This window comes from Neolamprologus multifasciatus, chromosome 14 (genome assembly GCF_963576455.1).
Source record: "Neolamprologus multifasciatus chromosome 14, fNeoMul1.2, whole genome shotgun sequence".
NCBI classification, from domain to species: domain Eukaryota; kingdom Metazoa; phylum Chordata; class Actinopteri; order Cichliformes; family Cichlidae; genus Neolamprologus; species Neolamprologus multifasciatus.
This window is the reverse complement of record NC_140452.1, coordinates 12,659,447-12,680,770: the sequence shown is the minus strand read 5'-3', so window position 1 is coordinate 12,680,770 and position 21,324 is coordinate 12,659,447. Positions and strand designations below refer to the sequence as shown.

The window sequence follows — 21,324 nt, the reverse complement described above, 5'->3', positions numbered from 1 at the left end:
AATGGAGTTAAATATATTTACATTTAATGTGTTTCTTATCAGGTGGCTGTATCAGAGCACCTCCCTGCAGGCAGCGCAGTCGTCACCGTAACAGCCACTGACCGTGACTCTGGGGACAATGGGAAAATTACTTACAGAGTCATGTCATCAACGAAAGGTGTCTTCTACATTGACCCAGTCAATGGTATGATTACTGTCTGCACTGCATTTATGGTTGTTTATAACTACACTCTAACCAGAGTTTAAGAGCCCCTTAATTATACTTCATTAAAAAATGCCATTCCCTAAAGCGCTCCTTGGATGCTCATTTGGGGTTTGGACATATTTGCAATGAGTATTGCAAAATATTTAATCATTTTCTTCATTATAAGTAATTGAAAACCAAATCGAATGTTATTTGCCTCAGATTGTTTTGCTTGAGATAGCATCTAAAAATAAGTGCGTCATAAAAGAGGACTTTTTTTCTTTACACTAACTATACTTTCTCCTGTCCTCAAAACATTTCCATTTGCCTGAAATAATGTTCCCTCAAACAGTGTGTACCCAAATCTGCCACAGTGTTTACAAAATGTAATTGTAATTTACTTTTTTAGTTAAGTCATTCATTACTGTGTAAGAGCTAACCAGCACTGATATGTAATATGATGGGTTGTGAAAGAAAGACCTAAAATTACGTTGGCCTTCTTATGATGGTACTCTCTGTTTCTTCGCAGGTACTCTATTTACTAAACAAAAAACTGAGTTTGACTTCGAGAATCCCTCCATTCTGGTGGTGATTGAGGCACGAGACCAGGGTACTCCATCCCTTTCAGCCATTGCCACTGTGCATGTTCAAGTGTCTGACATAAACGACAACGCCCCCATCTTCCATCAGTCAGAGTACAGAGCCACTGTGTCTGAAGACGGCCTTCCTGGATCAACTGTTCTGACATTAGAAGCTGTGGATGGAGACCTGTTACGGGATAACTGTGGTTTTGATTTTGCTATTGCCAGTGGCAACTCGGGTAATGCCTTCCAGATTGAGAGCAGCGTGCGCTTCTTGGAGGGGCGGGGCTTCCAGACAGTCGGGAGTCTAATCCTGGTAGAGAAGCTGGACTTTGAAGCGGTACCAAGTTATAACCTGACGGTTGTGGTGTCAGATCGTGGAATCCCTCAGCGTAGCTCCAGCGTTCCTATCATTATCAGTGTTACAGATGCCAATGACAACCCTCCAGTATTCAGCCGAACAGAGTACAGTGTGATTCTGAGTGAGGGTACGGCAGCAGGGACTGAGATCTTGCATTTATCTGCCACAGATCCAGATTCTGCTCCAAATAGTGAGGTCCAGTACTCTATAAGCTCAGGAGATGAGACAGATCTTTTCCATGTAGACCAGTGGACTGGAGCTTTGAGGCTGCAGAGACCTCTGAACAGCGAGACACAGTTGTCCCATTTGATTGTTGTCCAGGCCACTGATGGCCAAGGACACTTTGCTTTGGCCCCTGTCAGTATAGAAGTGAAGGACGTCAATGATAACCGGCCTTTCTTTCCCCTCAATCTAGTAACTGCAAGCATCAGGGAAAACCAACCCCAGAATGCCTTAGTTACCATGCTGCATGCAATTGACCATGACAGAGGGGTATTTGGACAGCTAAGGTACTACATGTTAGACTCCTTTAAAGAAGGAAAAGAGGGCTTCTTCATCAATCATACTTCAGGTGAAATACGGACCCGCTCTTCCTTTGACTTTGAGAAGATAAACTCATTCCAGTTTGTGGTCATGGCTGTGGATGCAGGCAACTATTCTGCTACTGTAACAGTGAAGATTTATGTTACGGGGGAGGATGAATATGATCCTGTTTTCACCTCTTCTGAGTTCTTATTTGAAGTGCCTGAGGGAGCAAAGAAGGGTCAGGTCATTTGCAAAGTGCAAGCCAGAGATGAGGACGGGGGTGTGGATGGTATTGTACTCTACTCCTTAGCAGACCACTCGCCTTATTTTGAAGTCAATAAATCAACTGGAGAGATTTCTTTAAAAACGGACAGCTACAGTAGACACATGAGTCGCTCTAAAAGAGAGCTACGTCTAATGACACTGGATGTGAGCGCTCACAGCCCTCTGGAGACGTCTCGCATATCAGTGGCCAAAGTTACCATAGATGTTACCCATACATCTTTTGGTCTCACCAGAGACGTGAACATGTTGCTCGTCAGTGTCATTGCAGTTTCACTTGGGATCATAGTCATACTAATAACAATTGCTGTGGCACTATTTTTTGTTAAGTTAAGACGTCGGAAGAAGGAGAAAAAGACACACGAACGAACACCAATGTCAGGGACCCTGCTGCACAAGTTTGAGGAAACAAAACTCGCAGCCAATGAAATGATTTACCATCAGGCGCTTCCTGGATATGCAACTGATCAAAGAGGAACTAGTGGGGGTCCGTACACCCGTGGCGGATCCCTAGATCCTTCTCACTCCAGTGGTCGAGGCTCTGCCGAGGCAGAGGCAGCAGAGGATGATGAGATCAGGATGATTAATGAATATCCCAGAGTGTCAAGCATCTCCTCGTCAATGCAGGAGCACATCTCTGCCCGAGGTCCAGACTCCGGAATCCAGCAGGATGCTGATCAGCTATCAGATGTGTCTTGTGAGCCTTCTATTGATTGGTTCAAAGGAAAGAAAGTGGGCAGCGTCAATAGTACTTTGTTAGCTGGCCAGGTGCCAATCTACAGGGACGAAGGGTGCGGGTATGTAGGCGTGGGACGAGGACTCAGCATCTCCCGCCCTAAAGACTACACTTTCCCTGAGGATGGAAAGCCCTCCGCAGATGGCTCCCTCACAGCCATTGTGGCCAGTGATGAGGAGCTGAGGGGCAGCTATAACTGGGACTACCTGCTAAACTGGTGTCCCCAGTTTCAACCTTTAGCTAATGTCTTTACTGAAATAGCACGTTTAAAAGACGAAACTGCGCCTCCTCATCCTCGCAGGTCATTTCATCACAAAGCAAAAGCAGAGTCAAGAATTGACCCTCCACCTCTCATAACCTCTGTGGCCCACCCTGGGGCCAAAACTGTACATCCAAAGCCTGCCGTAGGTAGGACGTTCCCAAATCTGGCTTCCTTACGAAGATCGCCCATCAGCGCTGAGGGATCCATCTCGTCAATCGCGATGTCTCCAAGTTTCTCCCCGTCTCTCTCACCACTGGCAGCACGTTCGCCTGCGATTACGCCCTTCAGTGTCTCACAGGGCCCCTCTGCCTCCGTGATCAGCACAACTGAACATAATTTGGAACACAGTGAAGAGGCAGAGCTGAGGATTTAAATTTTAAAGGGTGAACTGAGCTGAATCACTGCTGTTCTAATCTTGTTCTACTGTATGACCACAGAGGCTGCAACCTGAAATAGGGCAATGCTATTCTCTCTTCTGTTTTCTCAAGAGAAGTACACAATGTTATATCAAAAAGTCCAAATAGCTGAAGATGTGGTGCTTTTTCATGAAAAAAAAATACATCACTAGCAGGCCAAAAAAGGACTATGCCTTGTGTGTGTGTGGTTGTGTGCGTGTGCGTGTGCCTGCATTTGTGCATTAAATAAACATATGCTTTTGTTGATCAGTGTTAATTTGCACATTTGAATGGAGATTCATAAACGATGTCAATATTTTGTACAAAAGCATTGTCTATATTTTTATATATGTGTGGTTTCTGACAAAATCTGGCATTAACGTGTCAAAGGGGGTGCAAAAACCTCAGAATACATTTTTATATTTGTATATTTGCTGATGTACTGTATACTTGTTTGTACTGTACGTTTGTGGCGTCTCTTGTAATTCTTAACTTTGTGGTTTTAAGTGAAGCTCACCATTAATTCTTCATGAAGTAGGGTTTTTGTAAGAGATAATTGTAAATATTTATAGAAGAAGAAACAACCTTGTTTGAACAAATGAAACATCAGTTAGAATAGAGTATTATGTGATTAGACTGTCTTACAATTCAGTGTTTGATCTTCCATCCAAGGTAACAATGAATGTGAAATGCTGAAAAGTTGTCTTAGTCCTTAACACGCACCCGATCACATTCTGCAAAATAGGACTTGACATCCAATGATCCTGTTTTTCAGGCACATGGCTTTAATTTCTCACAACAAGCCTTACTGCTTATCTTTTCTTTGCATTGTGACACGAAAAACGAATAAGGGAACACTGAGCAGCTACTTGGTAAATGTAAAATAGTTTGCCTTATCTGCAGCCTGATCTTTCCAGAGAATGTAAGCTGTTTGTTTATCTACATAACTAACGTTCCTCAGATAAATGTTAAAAACAAACACTCGAAATGTAAAAATTAGTGCTATCCTAACACTGAAATTTGCAGCAGTTTTATTTTTTGTCATTTTTATTTCTGTCCAGATTTTTTTTTTTTTTTTTGGTGTAAATGTATTGACAAACTCACTTTGTGTTACTTGGACCATTTTTTCCCTACTCCTTTCAGCAGCAGTATACACAACATGTATGTGAATTAAAACTGGTGCCAGTAAGTGTTACAGTTGGTATAATAGGAATTCAAAAAAAAAGTGTATATATATATATATATATATATATATATATATATATATATATATATATATATATATATATATATATATATACATGTATATATATATAGACACACATTTCTTAATGTTTAAACACCACCACAGAATGTCTCAATGCTTTTACACAGCTGCCTATGACATGAAGTGTCCATGAATATAATTGTGCTTTGAGCAAGAAAATAAAATGTATCTGTTTACATTAGTAACCAGATAATGACCTTGCCTAATCTCCATTTTTAGACTGTAAGATTATCTAACATTGTAACGTATCTTTATTTATCTATTAGGCAGATATCAGAAACTGCGAGGATTAGTCAGTTTTATTTAGTTGAAAACTATTGGCCAAATATAGATGAACACTACCTGTTAAATAAAAATTACAGTACCTTGTTGTTTGTATTGTTTTGTATTCATCAGTGTTAAGTGCTCCTCGACTTTGTGTTCGTCCGAACTGTGCATACCGTGGTATCACTGAGAAGAAATTCCTCTTGATGTTCATACATATCATTCTAGGCTTGTCCAGAGAAATGTTTCCAGTAAAAAGTGCCTGAATAAAGTACTTGTGATCACATTGTTGCCTCAGTCACATGTTTTTTTTTTTTCAGGTTAGAAAAAGATACTAAATCATGTAATCATTAAAGTCTGCAGTCTGTATACACATGTATTTATGTCTGGATTTGGGACTGCGTGCAAAAAACTCCCAATAATGATTTATATGAAGGAGGCAGTCTTACCCTGAGGGTTTTCACTGATGTACGCTGATGTTTTGTGGACATATCCGAAATCACCAGCACAACCATGTAACCTCAGTCTCATACCTTATCAAAACTGTGAAACAGGCCCCTGTCCCAGAGGCGGTACATTAAAGGAAAAAAAAAAAGTTGACATGAAAGAAAAAAAAAAGATTTTAACAATATTTGAATTAATGATGGCCATTATGTGTCATTTTAAACTTGATAGGCATATATGATGTAACTCAATTGCAATACCATAACAGCTTATTTGAAATATTGGCTTTACAGACACTTTCATTTCCACTGACAGCCTTCATGAAAAAATTGTGCTCTGTTTTGTCAAGATATCTCCTACATGTTTGGGTCTCAAAAGTCATTCATCATGTTGATGTGGATGTGATGAATGTACCAAACTCAGGTCAAAAGTCAAAGATTTAATCTTAGGTGTATGACATACTCGCAGCTATTTTTTTCCCCATTTCTGTCTTTGTTGACCTTGTTTTACCTTAGAAATCTCATACTGTTGTTCTATTTGTGTTAACTGCTGCTACTTTTCGATTCCCAAGAATATATAATACACATAAAAACAGCAGGGTGAGACAAAACAAATGTGAAAAAATATATTACATGTCTGTAATCATGGTTTAGTATTACTTGAATGTTTTCATATCGCAAATAAAACCTCTTCATACAGCTCTAACATTAATATTCAGTCAGAAAAACTAAAATCATTAAAACAGATTGGTCGTCTAAACTTTTCTTACTTCAAACTTTAAATTCAGAACGACTGCATGTCAGCAATGTTAACTTTATTTTTTTAATATATACACCTGTCATGGGAACTCATATAACTGTGCATAACTGTTACACTGCCTGAGGCTGGACAACACTCCTGCTGTATGATGAAACAGAGCTGAAACTGGACTAATGCTGTTTGCCCGCACCAAGGCCTGCCTCTTGACTGGTTATTGAGCTGAAACCCAAACCTGAGAAATTACAAATGCATCTACAGAGGTGAATTCGTGTGTGCACGGGCAGCACACTGGTGACACGCCCAGCGCGAGTGTCATAGTGGACTCGGATTATGAGATGAAGTCTGTGCCCCAAACCGAGCACCTTGGATCAGCGGCCAGTGTATACAAAACAGAACTCAGATGATATGAGTGAGAGGGCAAAAGGCAAGTCATTACTCAAAGCTTAAATTAAAGGCTCTGCATAAACCAAATGAAATCTATCATTTTCCCGTCAACACAAAGTGAATATACAGGAGACTGCTCTGTTAACATGCAATCTTCAGTGCCAGCCTGCCTTTTTTCCTTCACTGACTTCATCTCTTACAGGGTTGTCAGTGCTGTCATGCTTGTATGATACTGAATATGGTAGCTCTTTTAGTGTCCTTTTATTTATTTAAGTTTTATAAAACGTAGAGTGTCAACCCAGACGATATTCCCATATTTCTGTCTGTTATGATTATTCATGCCAACATTGACCCAACTGTATGTATTTCCCCTGCCTGGGATCAGGCAAGCTTTAGTCAACTACATATACAAATTAGCAACATCTGGGATCACTGTCTATTAAAACAGAACAAAAAAACCCCACAAAACACAAAGAAAAACTATGACGACTAACGCATGCCATAATTCTGTTTTCTTTATTTACATTATACTGGGCTTTGGTGCAGCTCCTCAGGTCATCCAGTCTGAAGCAAGTTGTTTTAACTCCTCTGTCTTGAAGAGAACTTTTGTCGGATGGCTACCGCTCACTAACAAAAGGTGGGGTGTCTGTTCACAGCCACATCTGCGGAGCTAATATGACTATATGAATGGTATCAGCTCCCTTTTGGGTCATACAGATCCAAGAGTAACAAAAACGTATATGAAATGGTTTAGAGCTCACAGGGACTACTTACGCTGGCCTCACTGTTTGAAACTTTGGCCATGTTGAGCACCCACTTTTGCAACAGTACACATGTGATAATCAGGAAATGACAAAAAACATAATAGATCTCCTCAGGTGCATGATAAAGTAAACCACAACCTAATACCAGTGCAAAAACGTACATCTGTTTGCAGGAAGACCCAGATGTGCATCTGTTGAGCTCCTGAGAAATATTTCCTGTGTGATACTTGTGATCTGACAATTATTAGTACATTTTTTCACAAACCTTTTGCCCATTTAACATCATCCTTTCCACTCAAATTTGCCAACTCTGTGCAATGAAGGTTGTTATGACTGATTGTCAACAAGGGACAAAAACATCAGAGTAACAACCAGGTTCACAATTACCATAAATTCTCTCTGAATTCTGATTTATATTTTCCTTCAATGTGTGCCGTAAGCTGCTTGTGTTCATAATGTCAATGCTCAACAGTGCTTCTTCACAGAGAAAACAGCCAACCTTTGAAAGTTGCTGGAGTGCCAGCGTGTTATTATTCATATTGGTCACTTCTTCACTTTGATCAAAGACCATGCTAAATGACTAATTTCATGCGCTGTGGATTTTTTCCTTTGGTTACACTGAATAGATGGGATATTTCATTCTCTTGCAACATAATAAAAGAAGAAAATATTACTGCTTTATTAGAATTGTAGTCATTAATTACAGTTATAAATATGTAAACGATTTTGAGCTTCTTGTTTCAGTTGTACTGTGTAAGTAACACTGTAAAAAAAAAAAATAGCACAAGTCACATATGGACGTGATTATCTTTTCTGATGGTGTCCCATGGGTAAACATCTGATAGTCTCGTTTATTTTTATCTTTCTCATTCAAGTTTCAAAGTCTATGTCTCTGAAAAAAAAAAACAGCTTATGCCTGTCTGGAAAGGTTTTTTCTTCTTTTAGATGGAAGAACTTATTGCAGACTATTTATTATGTAAAACCTCAGAAAAAGTTCAGAATATTTGATTGGCAGTGGCTTTTTAGTTGCAGTTATGTCTACCTCCTCTGATGTAAATCATCAGCTGGTGCTGGTTACTTTACTGTTAGTAAATACTTAGTACATGAAATGTGACACTATTTGCGTCAATCCTTTTCTACTCAAAGAACCTGAATTTTTCCTGACATCTGTGAGCTCAACATGATTATATTTCATGATTATCTGAAAAGCGTGCCATTTCATTGTCACGCTGGATTTCTCTGGCTTTCTTTCCACCACTTTAAAATTGATGATGTGGCTCTAAAGAAATACCGGGAAAAAAAACTTTCTTACTTACAAAGACTTATTCACTTTCAGTATGTTTTCTTTCAGAACAGATATTAGCAGGCGAGTAAGACAAATGCAAAATGTCACATTTTTAAATAATCTTAAAAATACCCACCTGTAATCATTTAGGTCTTGCAAAAAAGTTCATTTTGCATCATTGTCCTCTGCAAAGTGGCAAACATCAAGAAATAATTAAAACAATGATGAAATTCTGGAAATTCTGACATTAAAACTCATGTATGTAGATGGGAAAGTTACTTTCTGCTTTGATGTGAAAAGCTTAAAAAGGATTTACACAAAACATTCATATTTTCTTGATACGTTTAAAGTGAGAGCAAAGTAAAAGTGGATCTCAATACAGACTTGACCTTACATAGAGATGGGTATTAAGTGTTGAGGAATGCTAGAAAAAATCCCTCTGTGAAGCTGCTCAATGAAAAAGGCAGTGAAGCACAGAATGGGGACCACAGTATGACAGATTTTGGGGGGACCAGAGCTCTTTTAGCTTGCCTACCTTTTTCTATTGCCAAATTTAACCCTTACTCAGATGTTCCAAAGAACCTCCATGCTCTTTAGCAGCAAAGGGCTAATGTTGCCTTGAAAGCATAATTACTATAACGACTGGAGGACATAATGGTTTTAGCATGGCTCCTGCAGAAGAGCTTTTGCTGTGGGCCCTTCTCGCTGTCTTATGTTCAAAAGCATTTTCTATAATGAAGCTCAAAAAACAGGCAGCCTTTCAAATATAACGCGAACTAGCCAGTGATCTCATCTTGATGACATAGTATATGATGTGGCAGATAAAAAGATGAATACCATCTGCAGAGAACAGGCAGTTGTGAAGTGAATCGCAGTAAAGGATATGGGCTTATAAGGAATGGGGACCTTTGCATTTGAGTGTGAAGTGCTTTGTGTGTAGGCCCTTTGGTAAGGATCAAACTCGTCCATGAAGGAGCCGAGGCTTCCTTCCAGTTAAAATGAGGCCAGAGCAGAGAGACGTCTCTCTGCTCATGCTTGGATTACCCATAAACCCCTCATACCTGGATCTTGCACGGAAGTCTCTGCTCCTTGTTCGCTCAGCAAAAGACCAGGCTCCAGGGATGCTCCATCCTCAGCTTACCATGATCTGTTCTCCAAACACACCAAAAAGACTTTTTTCTCCCCCTCCCATATGATCCTCTTGTCTATTTCAAATTCTGTTTTTCCCCCTGCTCGCTCTTCAAGGTCTTGCCAGGCTACTTGCGTGACTAGAGGGAGTGGAAAAAAAGGTTTCAAAACCCATTGGCACGCGAGCCCCAAATCTATTTTTGGACAGCGTTCTTTTTTTCTTTGAAAACAAAAAAGCCACAGGGAGAAATAGGCAATACTGGGGTGAAAGGGGTCTGTTTCTTATTTGGCCAGGCCTGCCTTCTGTCCTGCCCCGCCAGCGTCATAACCACAGCACTATGGGGAAAGAGGGTGGCTCAGACGAGGGAGGAGAAGTGTTTTTCCTGCAAAACCGCGGCCAAAACTATGGACCCTCTTCTTAGCCCTTGTCACTTAGCAACCAGCCCAACCTGCTTCCCATTACTAGTCCATCTGCTTGTGTTTCAGACTTTACTTTGTTTTGATTTGTTTCAACCCTCTCAAACTTTTGTCTTAAACTCGCCGCGATTAAATTACTCCATTTAAATTCGTCTTTCATTGTAATTCATTTTCATCAGGCGCTGTTCAGGAGGCCTGCTGCAGAAGCATTTACTCCAACACATCCCATAGCTTAATTCTATTCTGCCTCTGTGATTTGTTGCACTTATTGCGTACGGCGGTTTGTGGAGGAAGCAGAATAGGAATTGAATAAATTATGCATGAGGCGATTATTGTTTGACAAATGTGCAAATATTCTTCGCTGTTTTTGGCTTGTTTGTAGTGCATTATATGTAAAATACATGGTTACAGCAGCTCTGGCTTTTATGCCTTTAACTGGATTCAGTGCTTTGAAGTAACACTGAAATTTCCCATCTATTCCTTTGAAGCATTTGTTACAACCCCAAAACAATGATGGCACTGGATAACAACAAAATTAAGAGCTTTGCAGAACAAGCCCAGGGAGAAAACAAAAAACAAAACCCAGTCCCCTAATTTATTTGACAGTGTCACAATTAACATTATTCTGGCATTAATTTACAGCTGGCGCACATTTCCCGATTATTCATTGAAATTGAAATTTAAGATTTCTTTGTTTTGCTAAAAAGAGGCTCGAAAATGACACGGTATCGTGCCTGATTAATGCTGTAATTACTGCTGAAAAAATATGATGACATAACAGTTTTCACGACTTTCATGTAGGGATATTGGGGCTGACAACCAATCTTAGTTTATTATGGCAACAGCTGTAATTATGCCATTTTGAGCAAAGGATGCTGCAGTCTCTCAGGGCGAGGGGCCAAAATATGATGGCACCAATGAAAATAGAGAGTACTGCGGTTGTAGAGTAATGACTCATAGCAGCGTGCTGCCATACTGATGACAAAGTATTTCCAATTACTGATTCTGTAGATGCTGTAATTTCTTAGGATAACAACCTTGAAATGATTCACTCAAACAAATGTATCTTTTCCGAGTTCTTTGTATTTTTACATTCTAGACAGTAGCATAGAATTACCTTAGTGTGTAAGAGGTTTACAATGCATAAGCTCAGTACATGGAGTCCTGTATCCCTTAAAAAATCTATCTGAATGTTAATATCAAAAGTGATAGAGTGAGCGTAGAGATTTCTGCTATTCCACATTACATTTAGTCAAAATTTCAAATTTATGTATGTTCCAATGTTCCGAATTTTATTAAAGTTTGAATTGATTTAACTGACTCCTGACCTTTGCAGTGCACTTTGTGTTTACTTGTAAACCGGTAAATGAAATATTCATTTCAGTGTTGGGGTCATTATTTTTAAAAAAAAGCAATGTATTAAGCATAACACTTAACTACTCCCAGGAAAAAGTAATTTGTTTTACTACTCATTGTATTATTTTCATGTTTCTCCATAAAATGAACTGAAAAGGATTTTCTCATAATTACCAGTTAACTATAGAATCTTGTAGGCTACAATCTCACACATCAAGACAAATCCTTATGTAAATGAGGACACGCATAGGAGCTTTCGCTTAGTATTTAGGTAGGAAAACAAAGCTGACGGCACAGAGCAAAGATGAAAACCAGCACAGAGTGACTTTAAAGCAATCGCCACAGCAATTCTACCTTAGAGACATGAACAGGTAGAAACTGTTTGCAGTCATGCAAGGCTGCAGCCTGCCTGCTTATCATGCTTTTTTACCTTTTGAAGATCAGGGTCTGGCTGCTGGGCTGAGGTTGGCATTTACTCACCTTTAACATCACTCTGGATTCTTGGCTAGCTTAATGTTAACATGTGTTAGGGTGTTTGCAAAGGTCCAAAGTTGTGTTACTGTAGCAGCAGTTCTCATCGCTACTAAAGATAGAATTTAAACTTGGTTCTTTCTTAAGCTGTTTGTCATGGGCAGACACAACACTGGTCCATTCCTTTCCATGTGTATTTTTAATGCTTGAATGATTCATAGGTCAGTGTTGAATGGCTTAAGAAACCAAAAAGCATTCCTCTGAAAATGGCCGAAAATCAATGAAAATGTCCATTGAGAAACTTCGAAAGATCTTCAGAAAGCCTGCAGCACTGTTGCTCAAGACCACTTTAAAATGTTCCAATCTGTCTGGCTCCTGGGAAGCAAAATATAAAGACACGAGGGGCAGCTCAAGAGTTTTGCACAGCACTGTGAATCATTTAATGTAGTCTAAAATATTTTATAACAAATTGTTTTGTTGTCCTTGTTTTTGCTTGGGAACTTGGCACGCAGACCTAAACTTGTCAGTTAGAGTTGGAAATGTTTTCTTTAGTTTCACATCTGTATACGAGTCTGGCCCAGTGCTGGACAAACCTTTGGATAGCCAGATTTACTAAATGCAAACAGATCCCAGCTCCATTCTTGTTAGTGAATCAAATACACACTTGTAGTGCTCCTCACTTGCAGGCAGTTTCAGAGAAGAATGTTTAATATGAAGTTTCCCCGTACAATGGTCCGACAATCTGTATCTCCTGCAAAGTATACAGCTGGTTAGGGAGATTATATATATATACATCCAAGGGGAAAGTAGTTTCGTAGAGGCACATAAACATATTTTCTAGACAGATTTGGTCAGATAAACCAACACTGACGTCCAACGGTTGTAACTGAAGAACTCAGCACTCAACACCTGTTTTAACAGACATCTTTATCTTCCAACAGATCCATCTTGGGGACATAAATCAGTGACTATGAAAATACGTGCGGACAGGTATAAATACAAAAACCAGAATAAGGCCGAGTTATTTTCCTCTCTCTTCTTATTAAACCTTAAATTAAACCATATATAAAATAGCGCATGCTTTACTTTGGAAAATATTTGATACATCCAGTTTAACAAAGTTCTGACAACAAAAACATATGTCAGCTGAAAACTTGGTAATCATGCATGAAGCTTACTAATTATAAAGAATATGGGGATCCTGTTATGATCCTGGACATGTAGGATACATGCATATCAGATTAAATCAAATATGTACACTATATTCATTTGTGGCTCTAAATTTGAAAACACAAAACTCAAATAGTTTGAGTGGAAATCTGTTTTTAAAATCTGTTCCAAATGTAGCTTTCATCATACTTTTATCAACAGACTCTCCAGACTTGCTTGGTTTCCAACTGTAGAGATGTTAAATGTTTGACTCTGCTTTTTCACAGAGCTGTCTGAAAGGAACTTTTTGAAATCTTGAAAAACCCCCAAGATTTTCATCTCTCTTTAAAACTTGTAGTATAGTGTTTTCCCACAAGATTACTCTTTTTTTAGACTGATTAACCAAATTAATTTGTTAGTGATCCCGCTACTGACCTTCCACAGGCACAGAAAACAAGAGGACATTTTAACATAAACGGTCTTTCTGAAAATAACCTAACTTTTTAAAGTTGCAAACACTTTTCCAGTAAACCACCTGAATAAGAACATGGAGAAATATTTAATCCCTGCTACTAATTAACCTTCTGACATCAAAATGTACGAGGGCCAGGAAGGCCTTCCAGGCAATTTGGATTTAAAAGTAAGTAAGTAGCAGACTGATAAACAGATTTCCGCATCTTTATTAAGACCAACTGCTTTTGGGGTTTGGCTTTTGATAACTATGTTTGTCTATGCTGATGGCATGTAACACAATAATATAATGCAATATTTGTGTTTTCTTTAGTCCCACAAGACATGAGCTTTGAACAGTGCAGTGACTTAATTAACCTTATCAGACAGTGTACACGTTATCTTCTTTGTATATGACAATTTGCAGTGGCAATAAGGTGGGGAATAATATTGAAGCTGCAGCTGAAGGGGGAATAATGACTTATGATGTATTTATAAATTGCGTTTATATCGAATGCTCATATGTTCTATTGAATGCTTTGAGGATTTATTATGATACACATAATCAGCCAATAACATATGGCAGTGCTTAGCTGGCAAGTGTTTTTTTTTTCACTCAAGGCTCAGCTCAGCTCAATGAAGAGAAGTAAGATTGCCAAATCTGAATGAATATGTTACCACTAAGTTTCTTGTTGCTGTGCACGCTCCCAGGGGAGTTGGTGATTAGAGTGGTTTCCTTAGCTAAAGCGCTTAAATTTCCCATTTTGTCATAATCATTTGTATTCATTGCACACCAACAGACACCACATTTTAACTTTCACATAATGGCATAGTTATCCGGGGTAGTAGTTTGATAGCAGTTTGGCAATGTTTCTTCATTCTCTCAGACCCGGGAACTTGTTGATTTTTACTCTAATCAAGAACTATTGTCGTTATCAACCATTTCCAATTCAATACACGGCTGATAACTGCTGAAGACTACTGTTCTCGCTCAACCAATCTGATTCCATTCAGATTGTTTATGCGGTTTCTTTACAACACTACAAATAAAGAATGCACAGGGACACCTTGGAATTACTCTCTTAAATCCCCTCTGAGAAAATGTATAAACATGCTTGCTTTATTTAGCTATCTAATTATTTGTTTCGAAGGCCACATAGTGCTTGCTAAGATTTACATCTAAGAGCAATGCATTTACTGGTGTACCTTTTGACGAATTGGTTCCGATGTGTATGCAATGAATTTTTTTTCACCTTTTGTTTGTGACTAACTGCTTCTAGTTAATTTATTTGCTTCTGTTTTAATTACGGAACTTTAATGTCATCAGAAGATCAAGTAAGTAAGTAAGTAAGTAAAATTTTATTTATATAGCACATTTCTAGATAAAAGATCACAAAGTGCTTTACAAGGTAAAAAAAACAAAAACAGTCAAAAGTTAACAAAATGCAATTTTAAAAAGATGTGTTTTTAGCTGTTTTTTAAAAGTAATCACTGAGTCTGCAGATCTTAAGTTCTGAGGAAGAGAATTCCACAGTCTGGCGGCCACAGTAGCAAAAGCTCTATCACCCTTGGTTTTCAGTCTTGTATACTGAATAACAAGTAGGCCCTGATCACAAGACCTCAGGGACCTACTAGGGGCATAGGGCTGTAAAAGTTCGATGATGTACGCTGGTGCTTGTTCTTGAAGAGCCTTAAATGTCAGAACCAGAATCTTAAAATGGACTCTGAATTCAACGGGGAGCCAGTGCAGCTGTATAAGCAATGGTGTCACATGAGAGTACTTAGATGTTTTTGTCAGAAGCCTTGCTGCAGCATTTTGGACAATCTGCAGACGCTCAAGGGAGTTTTTGTTTAGACATGTAAACAGTGAATTACAGTAGTCCAATCGTGATGAAATGAATGCATGAATAACAATCTCCAGTTCAGTATGAGACACTATGGGGCTCAATTTAGAAATGTTTCTTAAATGATAGAAGCATGACCGAACCAGAGATTTGACGTGGACATCCAGGGTAAGAGCAGAATCAAAGGTTACCCCTAGGTTCCTAATAGACGAACTTTCCTAGTTTGGAAAAACTAATCCAGAAGATGGTTATGATGACAATTAAAACCACATAACAACATATTATGAATAATTTGTTTTAAATTTGCTGCTTGTTTAAATAGAAGCTACCATGGGAAATTTTGCATGATTCTTGATGTTGTGCTTTTTTATAAAACATTAAAGAGCTGTGTGTTGTCCCAGTGTTTCGCTTGGTATTATTCAGCGATATAACAATCAACTTTGAACACCACCAAGCCGTTTAAAAAAGCTATTGAATTAGTAAATGCTGTGACATGTGACACAGTACAACAAAAGGAAAAATAATACTGAATAATAATTAGAACAATTTCGAGTGAAGTCATCTAATTATCAGTGCACTGGCACAATTATCTGGCACAAAATAAAAAACGAGCCTCAGCAAACTCACTTTGCGGTTAGGTCAGGAGCATTGATCTCTTTTTTGCTAGTTGTTTACATGTGGGTGTCTCGCACAGGCGTGAAAGAGCCTTTCCAATTTTCCACTTCCCATTATACAATTATGTACCATGTGCTTTGTGTACTTAATTTACTTGTGAGCAGCTTGGAGATTTAAAGGTATACAGTGTTTAACTGTAGTGCAGTTAATGGGCGAAGATTGAAATATAACCTTGTGCTTTGATGCAAAAAAGCAGCTGAAAAGAACCAAATTCACATAACTCTCATAAACCTAATTAGACAGAATAAGCAAAAACACCTGTGTTAGCGTGCAGTGTCGTAAATGTAGCTACACAGAACAAATGGTGCACATGTATAACAGCAGAAGTGGAAAAAAAAGTCCAACACACTTATTGGAAGCCTCCCAATAAGTGCATTATTTCTGACTTGACAATCAAGAACAAATATGCTATGAAGACTAAAACAAATACAACCTGAAGAAAACCTGAAAATAAAACATAGCCTATCAGTTTTTAATTATCCTAATTGTGTAAATGTGGTAATAAAATTATGTATGAACACCGGAAGGTTCTCTGTTTTGGACCTGGGATATGTCGAGCTGCATTTTGTACGTCATGTTTTCATAAGGAAAAGAACAACTAAGAAATCTCTTTTAAAGATGGAAGAATCAGCTGAAACACAGTGCCAGAATGGTGGTGTATGCTGGGATAATACAGATTTTAATAACTTCAAATGTAAGTGATGTATTGCATAGCATAGCGGTGTACTCACTATACTACAATGTGTATGAGATGTTATTTTCACACTGCTTTAGCGCTGGCTGAGGCAATTACTCTTTTATTATGCTAAATGGCCTTCTTGATGAGTGTTCCTCTCTCCTTTTCAGTTGTAGCAGCCATATATGTTTACAATATGGCAATTTTTTTGACTACTCACATAAATACACATTTGTATCTGGATTCTTGGGTTGCCATTCTTCATCTCTACCCTGGGAAATGGACTTTTATTGTAAAGGCTCTACCCAAGACAACCTGGTGAAAGCAGTGGGAGCCTTGTAGTTTGAACTTCACATCTCCTGCCTGGTTTCTGGAATAAGCCCAGCTACTGAGAGCGCTATGAACAAGAGTGGCCTACTTTAAGTGGAAAGTATTTTACCCTCCAGTAACATCTGCTTTCACTTTGATTCCACATCTAAACAGATACTGTCTGTGTTTGAATGATTATGTATTTTACACTGCAATTCACTTCAAAAATATTGACGTTAAGGAGATTTTCTCTCATCATTATAATTTGTTCACTATACACAGTCTGCTTGGATGTTGGAGTACCACACTCAGCATCTCATAAAAGTTATGGCTCATAATTTCAAAACTTTTTACTACTCATAGGAAACCGAAACTTTAAGTTCAGACAAGAATGTAATTGATATCCGGAGAAATTGACTGCTTGTTCCTTTGAGTCCCCTACATTAAAAAAAATCTATTTTAGTGTTACCAAAAGAAAAATAAATAACCCACGCCATAAATACACTTTTATCTCATACAGAATTTATGTGTGTCTATTATGGTGCAGTATGGTTGCTGCATAGTACCACAAAGCTCATGCAGACATTCAAGAGCTAATGCACATTAATAAACAATAATTATTAACTAATAGTTTCAGTGTTAAATTTCTTTCTGCCTCCGGAGGTCATATGTGTTATCAGTTATCAGGTATCACTACCTGGCTTGGTTAACAAGTTGCTAGCCTAAACACACACACCTGCCAATTAGTGCTGAGTAACAGACTAATAAAATGCCAGAATTTCACTCACCGAAACTGAAGCACAAACTTCATTGAACAAGCTGTCAACTCAGCAAGCCATAATATGTACCAGAGAATTCTAATAAAAAATCTTTCACAAGGTGCCAGCAACACAAATTCAATGAAGAGTTTTAGCTCAATGATACCACTTAGTGCTGGTGAGGCCGAGCACATTGTCGCTCCAGTGGCCAGGCCCCATAACTTTATTATAAAAAAATCATATTAGATAAACTGAGTAAATACGACTTCATTTATTAGGGAACAAAAGCTGTCCAAAGCTACCCAGTCCTATGTGAAAAAGCAATCCCCCTATTTGCCTAACATTGATGTTGTTACTGTAAACCATAACCTGATTCAGTTAACTGAGTCAGTTAACCTGGCATAAAGTATTTGATTATCTGAACATTTCATTTTCTTTTCACATATTCTAATCATTTATACATTTTTGGGGTTTTTTGTTTTACGTAATAGCACAAACGTTTAAAGCCATTTAATTGATTTTGAAAGAAGAAGAGGTATCTTTTCTCTCTGTCATGTTAGAAGCAATGTAAAAAAATGCTTTTGAAATAATTTTATTCATCCACTTCGGCTGGGGCATAACCCTGAAGTTACAGATTTAAGAGGCAGGGTACACCCTGGACAGCTCACCTATCACATAGAGACAAACAACCATTTGCATTCACATTCATGGGAAATTTGGAATCACCAATTAACCTAACTCTAATAATTTCATGATTTTTAACTGTGGGAGGAAACCACAATACCGAGAGAGAACCCAGTGCAAACTAGCCAGGCTGCAGATTTGAACCCAAGACCTTTTTGTTGTGAAGCAACAGCACTAACCACCACACCACCAATCCAGGTTTGCCAAAAGTAGGAAAGCTATGATAAATCATGATAGCATACGCGTGGTGTGTGTGTAGTTGTCTGCCTCTTATTACTCCAGTGATTTTCCTGCAGTTTGAAATCTTGTGTGATCTTGTGAATTTCATGAGTCCAGCAACTAACCACTAGATTGTATCATGTAATCTCAACAAGAACAAGTTAAGTTGTTGAATTTCATACAAATCCTACATGATTTAATTATGTTCACCATAGAAACATGAAATTATTTTGTTAGACTTTTGTAAATGTAACAACCAGCCGCCTTCACTGAGATGGATTCCTTCCTCAAACCACGATCCAACGGCGTTGAGATGAAATCACATGCGATGTCGCGAGATTTAACATTATTGACTTACTTCCCTCGAACATGATATGAACAATTTAATATACCCTCTATGCATATCATGTGGTTTCTACACTATATAGTTACACTTACCTTTAAAGATTGAGGCAATTGTGTTGAATACACGCAAGATGCTTACATTAATCCAAGAGATGGCCAATCCCTTTTTTTCCAGTGTAGGGCAAGAGGCGGGGTACACACAGAGACAGACAACCATTCGTGCTCACATTCACACCTATGGGTAATTTGGATTAACAAACTGCATGTCTTTGGATGGTAGGAGGAAGCCAGAGTGCCCGGAGGGAACCCACGCAAACACAGGGAGAACATGCAAACTCCACACAGAAAGACCCCGGCCTGATGGTGGAATTGAACTCAGGACCTTCTTGCTGTGCGGCAACAGGGTTAACCACCGTGCCACCGTGCTGCCCTGAAATTATTTTATGTTTTCCAAAAATCTTTAAATAGCCCTTTGTCAGTCTGAAAGAAAACCCATGCCGGAATGCAACAAAATGTGAAACTGTGCAATAACAGAGTCGTATACATACTTTGATCCTGTATTCATTTGCAAAATAAGAGTTGAACTTTCTAAAGTTGCTAAACGCCACAGTTATCCTCTCATGGACTGTGCTGATGAGAAAGTGATGCTCTGCTTTGCAAATTTGTTCTGAAACTTCAAAGAGCATTGTTTAGTATTCAGAGAGTAGGAGGTGAGATGTGATTCAGCCCTTATAGCTCAGGAAAGTAAAATAGGATCAATCTTCTCTTACAAATAATGCGCTTGGTTCCAAAGGTTAGCAACCTATCTTTGTCATCTAATGCATCTTTACAGAGTTTTAAATGCCTGAACAAACAAAGCTCCTTAATGCGTCCTATGTGATTCAAAACACATGCTAGAAACACTTTGTTTAAACCACAACTGTCTAATTTACACTGTCAGTCAGATTTAATTATTATTTGGAAAAAACAAAACAACCAAACAGAAAAACCAAAAAAAACTTTTCCACAAATGTATTCCTGCTGCATGGTGAATTCCTCATTTGTGACATGGTTTTTGCCCTTTCAAATAGTGTTGTGTGGGTAAAAAATATAAAATACACATAATCGGGTGGTTAGCATGCTCGGATACAACTCAACATGAAGGAATGGAAAGACTTACGTGGAGCTTTCACATGTTTGTTTTTGCTCCTGTGGGTTTTAGGAATCAGTGGGGGGCCCACAATCAACTCAGTAGTTTTTTTTATTATGTCTTATAGTGCCCAGTTGTGATTTCTACTTATCTCCTTTTGAAATGTCTTCTCTTCAGAAGATACACAAAATATTTCAGGCACAAGTCTCACCACATTGACATATCACTTTGAAGTCTGCACGACACTCAAAATGTACTGCGCCTCATGAAAAGTGTATAAACCTTGCATAAGGTGCTGAGTTGAGCCATTAACCACTGTGGCCACATCTGTGAAGCAGCTTATACCTTAATGAGTGACAGAGTTACAGTAATATTTAGTGTGTAGCTTTGGAAATTATACCAGTTTCAGGGGACTCTGGGGTTTAAACTCAAGGTGACAGAGGGTAAAACTGTTGTTAACTCACAAATGTCACTTGGCTGCATGTCTGTTTTACCGTATCTCGCCTGCTTCTGTGATTTAATACGCAAGACACATGCAGGTGTTGTTCCACTTACTGCATGCCAGAGGAATCATGTCCCGAGCGATAAGCAAAAGGAAAAAAAATAACATGTTAGATACACAGCCGGCTTCTTCATGTGATGTTTACAGAAGATATTTTCTTCAATATGTATAAGGAAAATTTAATTGATTCGTTTCTTTATGTCTGTCAGCAAAAAGCAAAAAAAAAGGCTAGTGTGACCATGGGAGTCAACCTTAGCAGGACTAAAGGCAGTTTATTAGGTACACCTGTTTAACTGCTCATAAAAGCAATCATCTATTCTGTCAATCTCATGGTAGCAGCTCAGCACAATTAGGAAATGGTCAAGATGGCCTGATGAAGTTCGCACTGAGCATCAGAATGGGGAAGAAGGGTGATTTAAATTATTCTGAACATGGCATTGTTGTTATTGTCAAACGGGCTAGTGTGAGTACTTCAGAAACTGTTTATCTATTTGGATTTTCCCACAAAAATATCTCTAGAGAATGGTCCGAAAATGAGAAAGTCTCGATTTCTGCTGCGACTTTCAGATGGTAGGGTCAGAATTTGGCATAAAAAAAAGAAATCATGGATTGATCCTGCCTTGTTTCAAGGTTTTAGAATGGGAGTTCTTTATATTTCAGTGGTCTCCAGTCCAATAGAACACCTTGGAGATAAAGTTGAACGAAAGATTCGTATCATG

The 21,324-nt window shown here is 38.5% G+C and overlaps 1 protein-coding gene across 1 annotated transcript in view; it reads left to right on the top strand.

The window, feature by feature from the left end:
• Positions 1-5,141, top strand: part of LOC146503664 (protocadherin-16-like) — a 78,132-nt gene extending 72,991 nt beyond the window's left edge. Inside the window, exons 20-21 of the mRNA XM_085184738.1 lie at positions 43-184; positions 714-5,141. Of these exons, the coding sequence (XP_085040864.1) occupies positions 43-184; positions 714-3,304 (2,733 nt within the window). The 3' untranslated portion in view covers positions 3,305-5,141. The remainder of the gene's footprint in view (positions 1-42; positions 185-713) is intronic.
• The last annotated feature ends 16,183 nt before the right edge of the window (positions 5,142-21,324 follow it).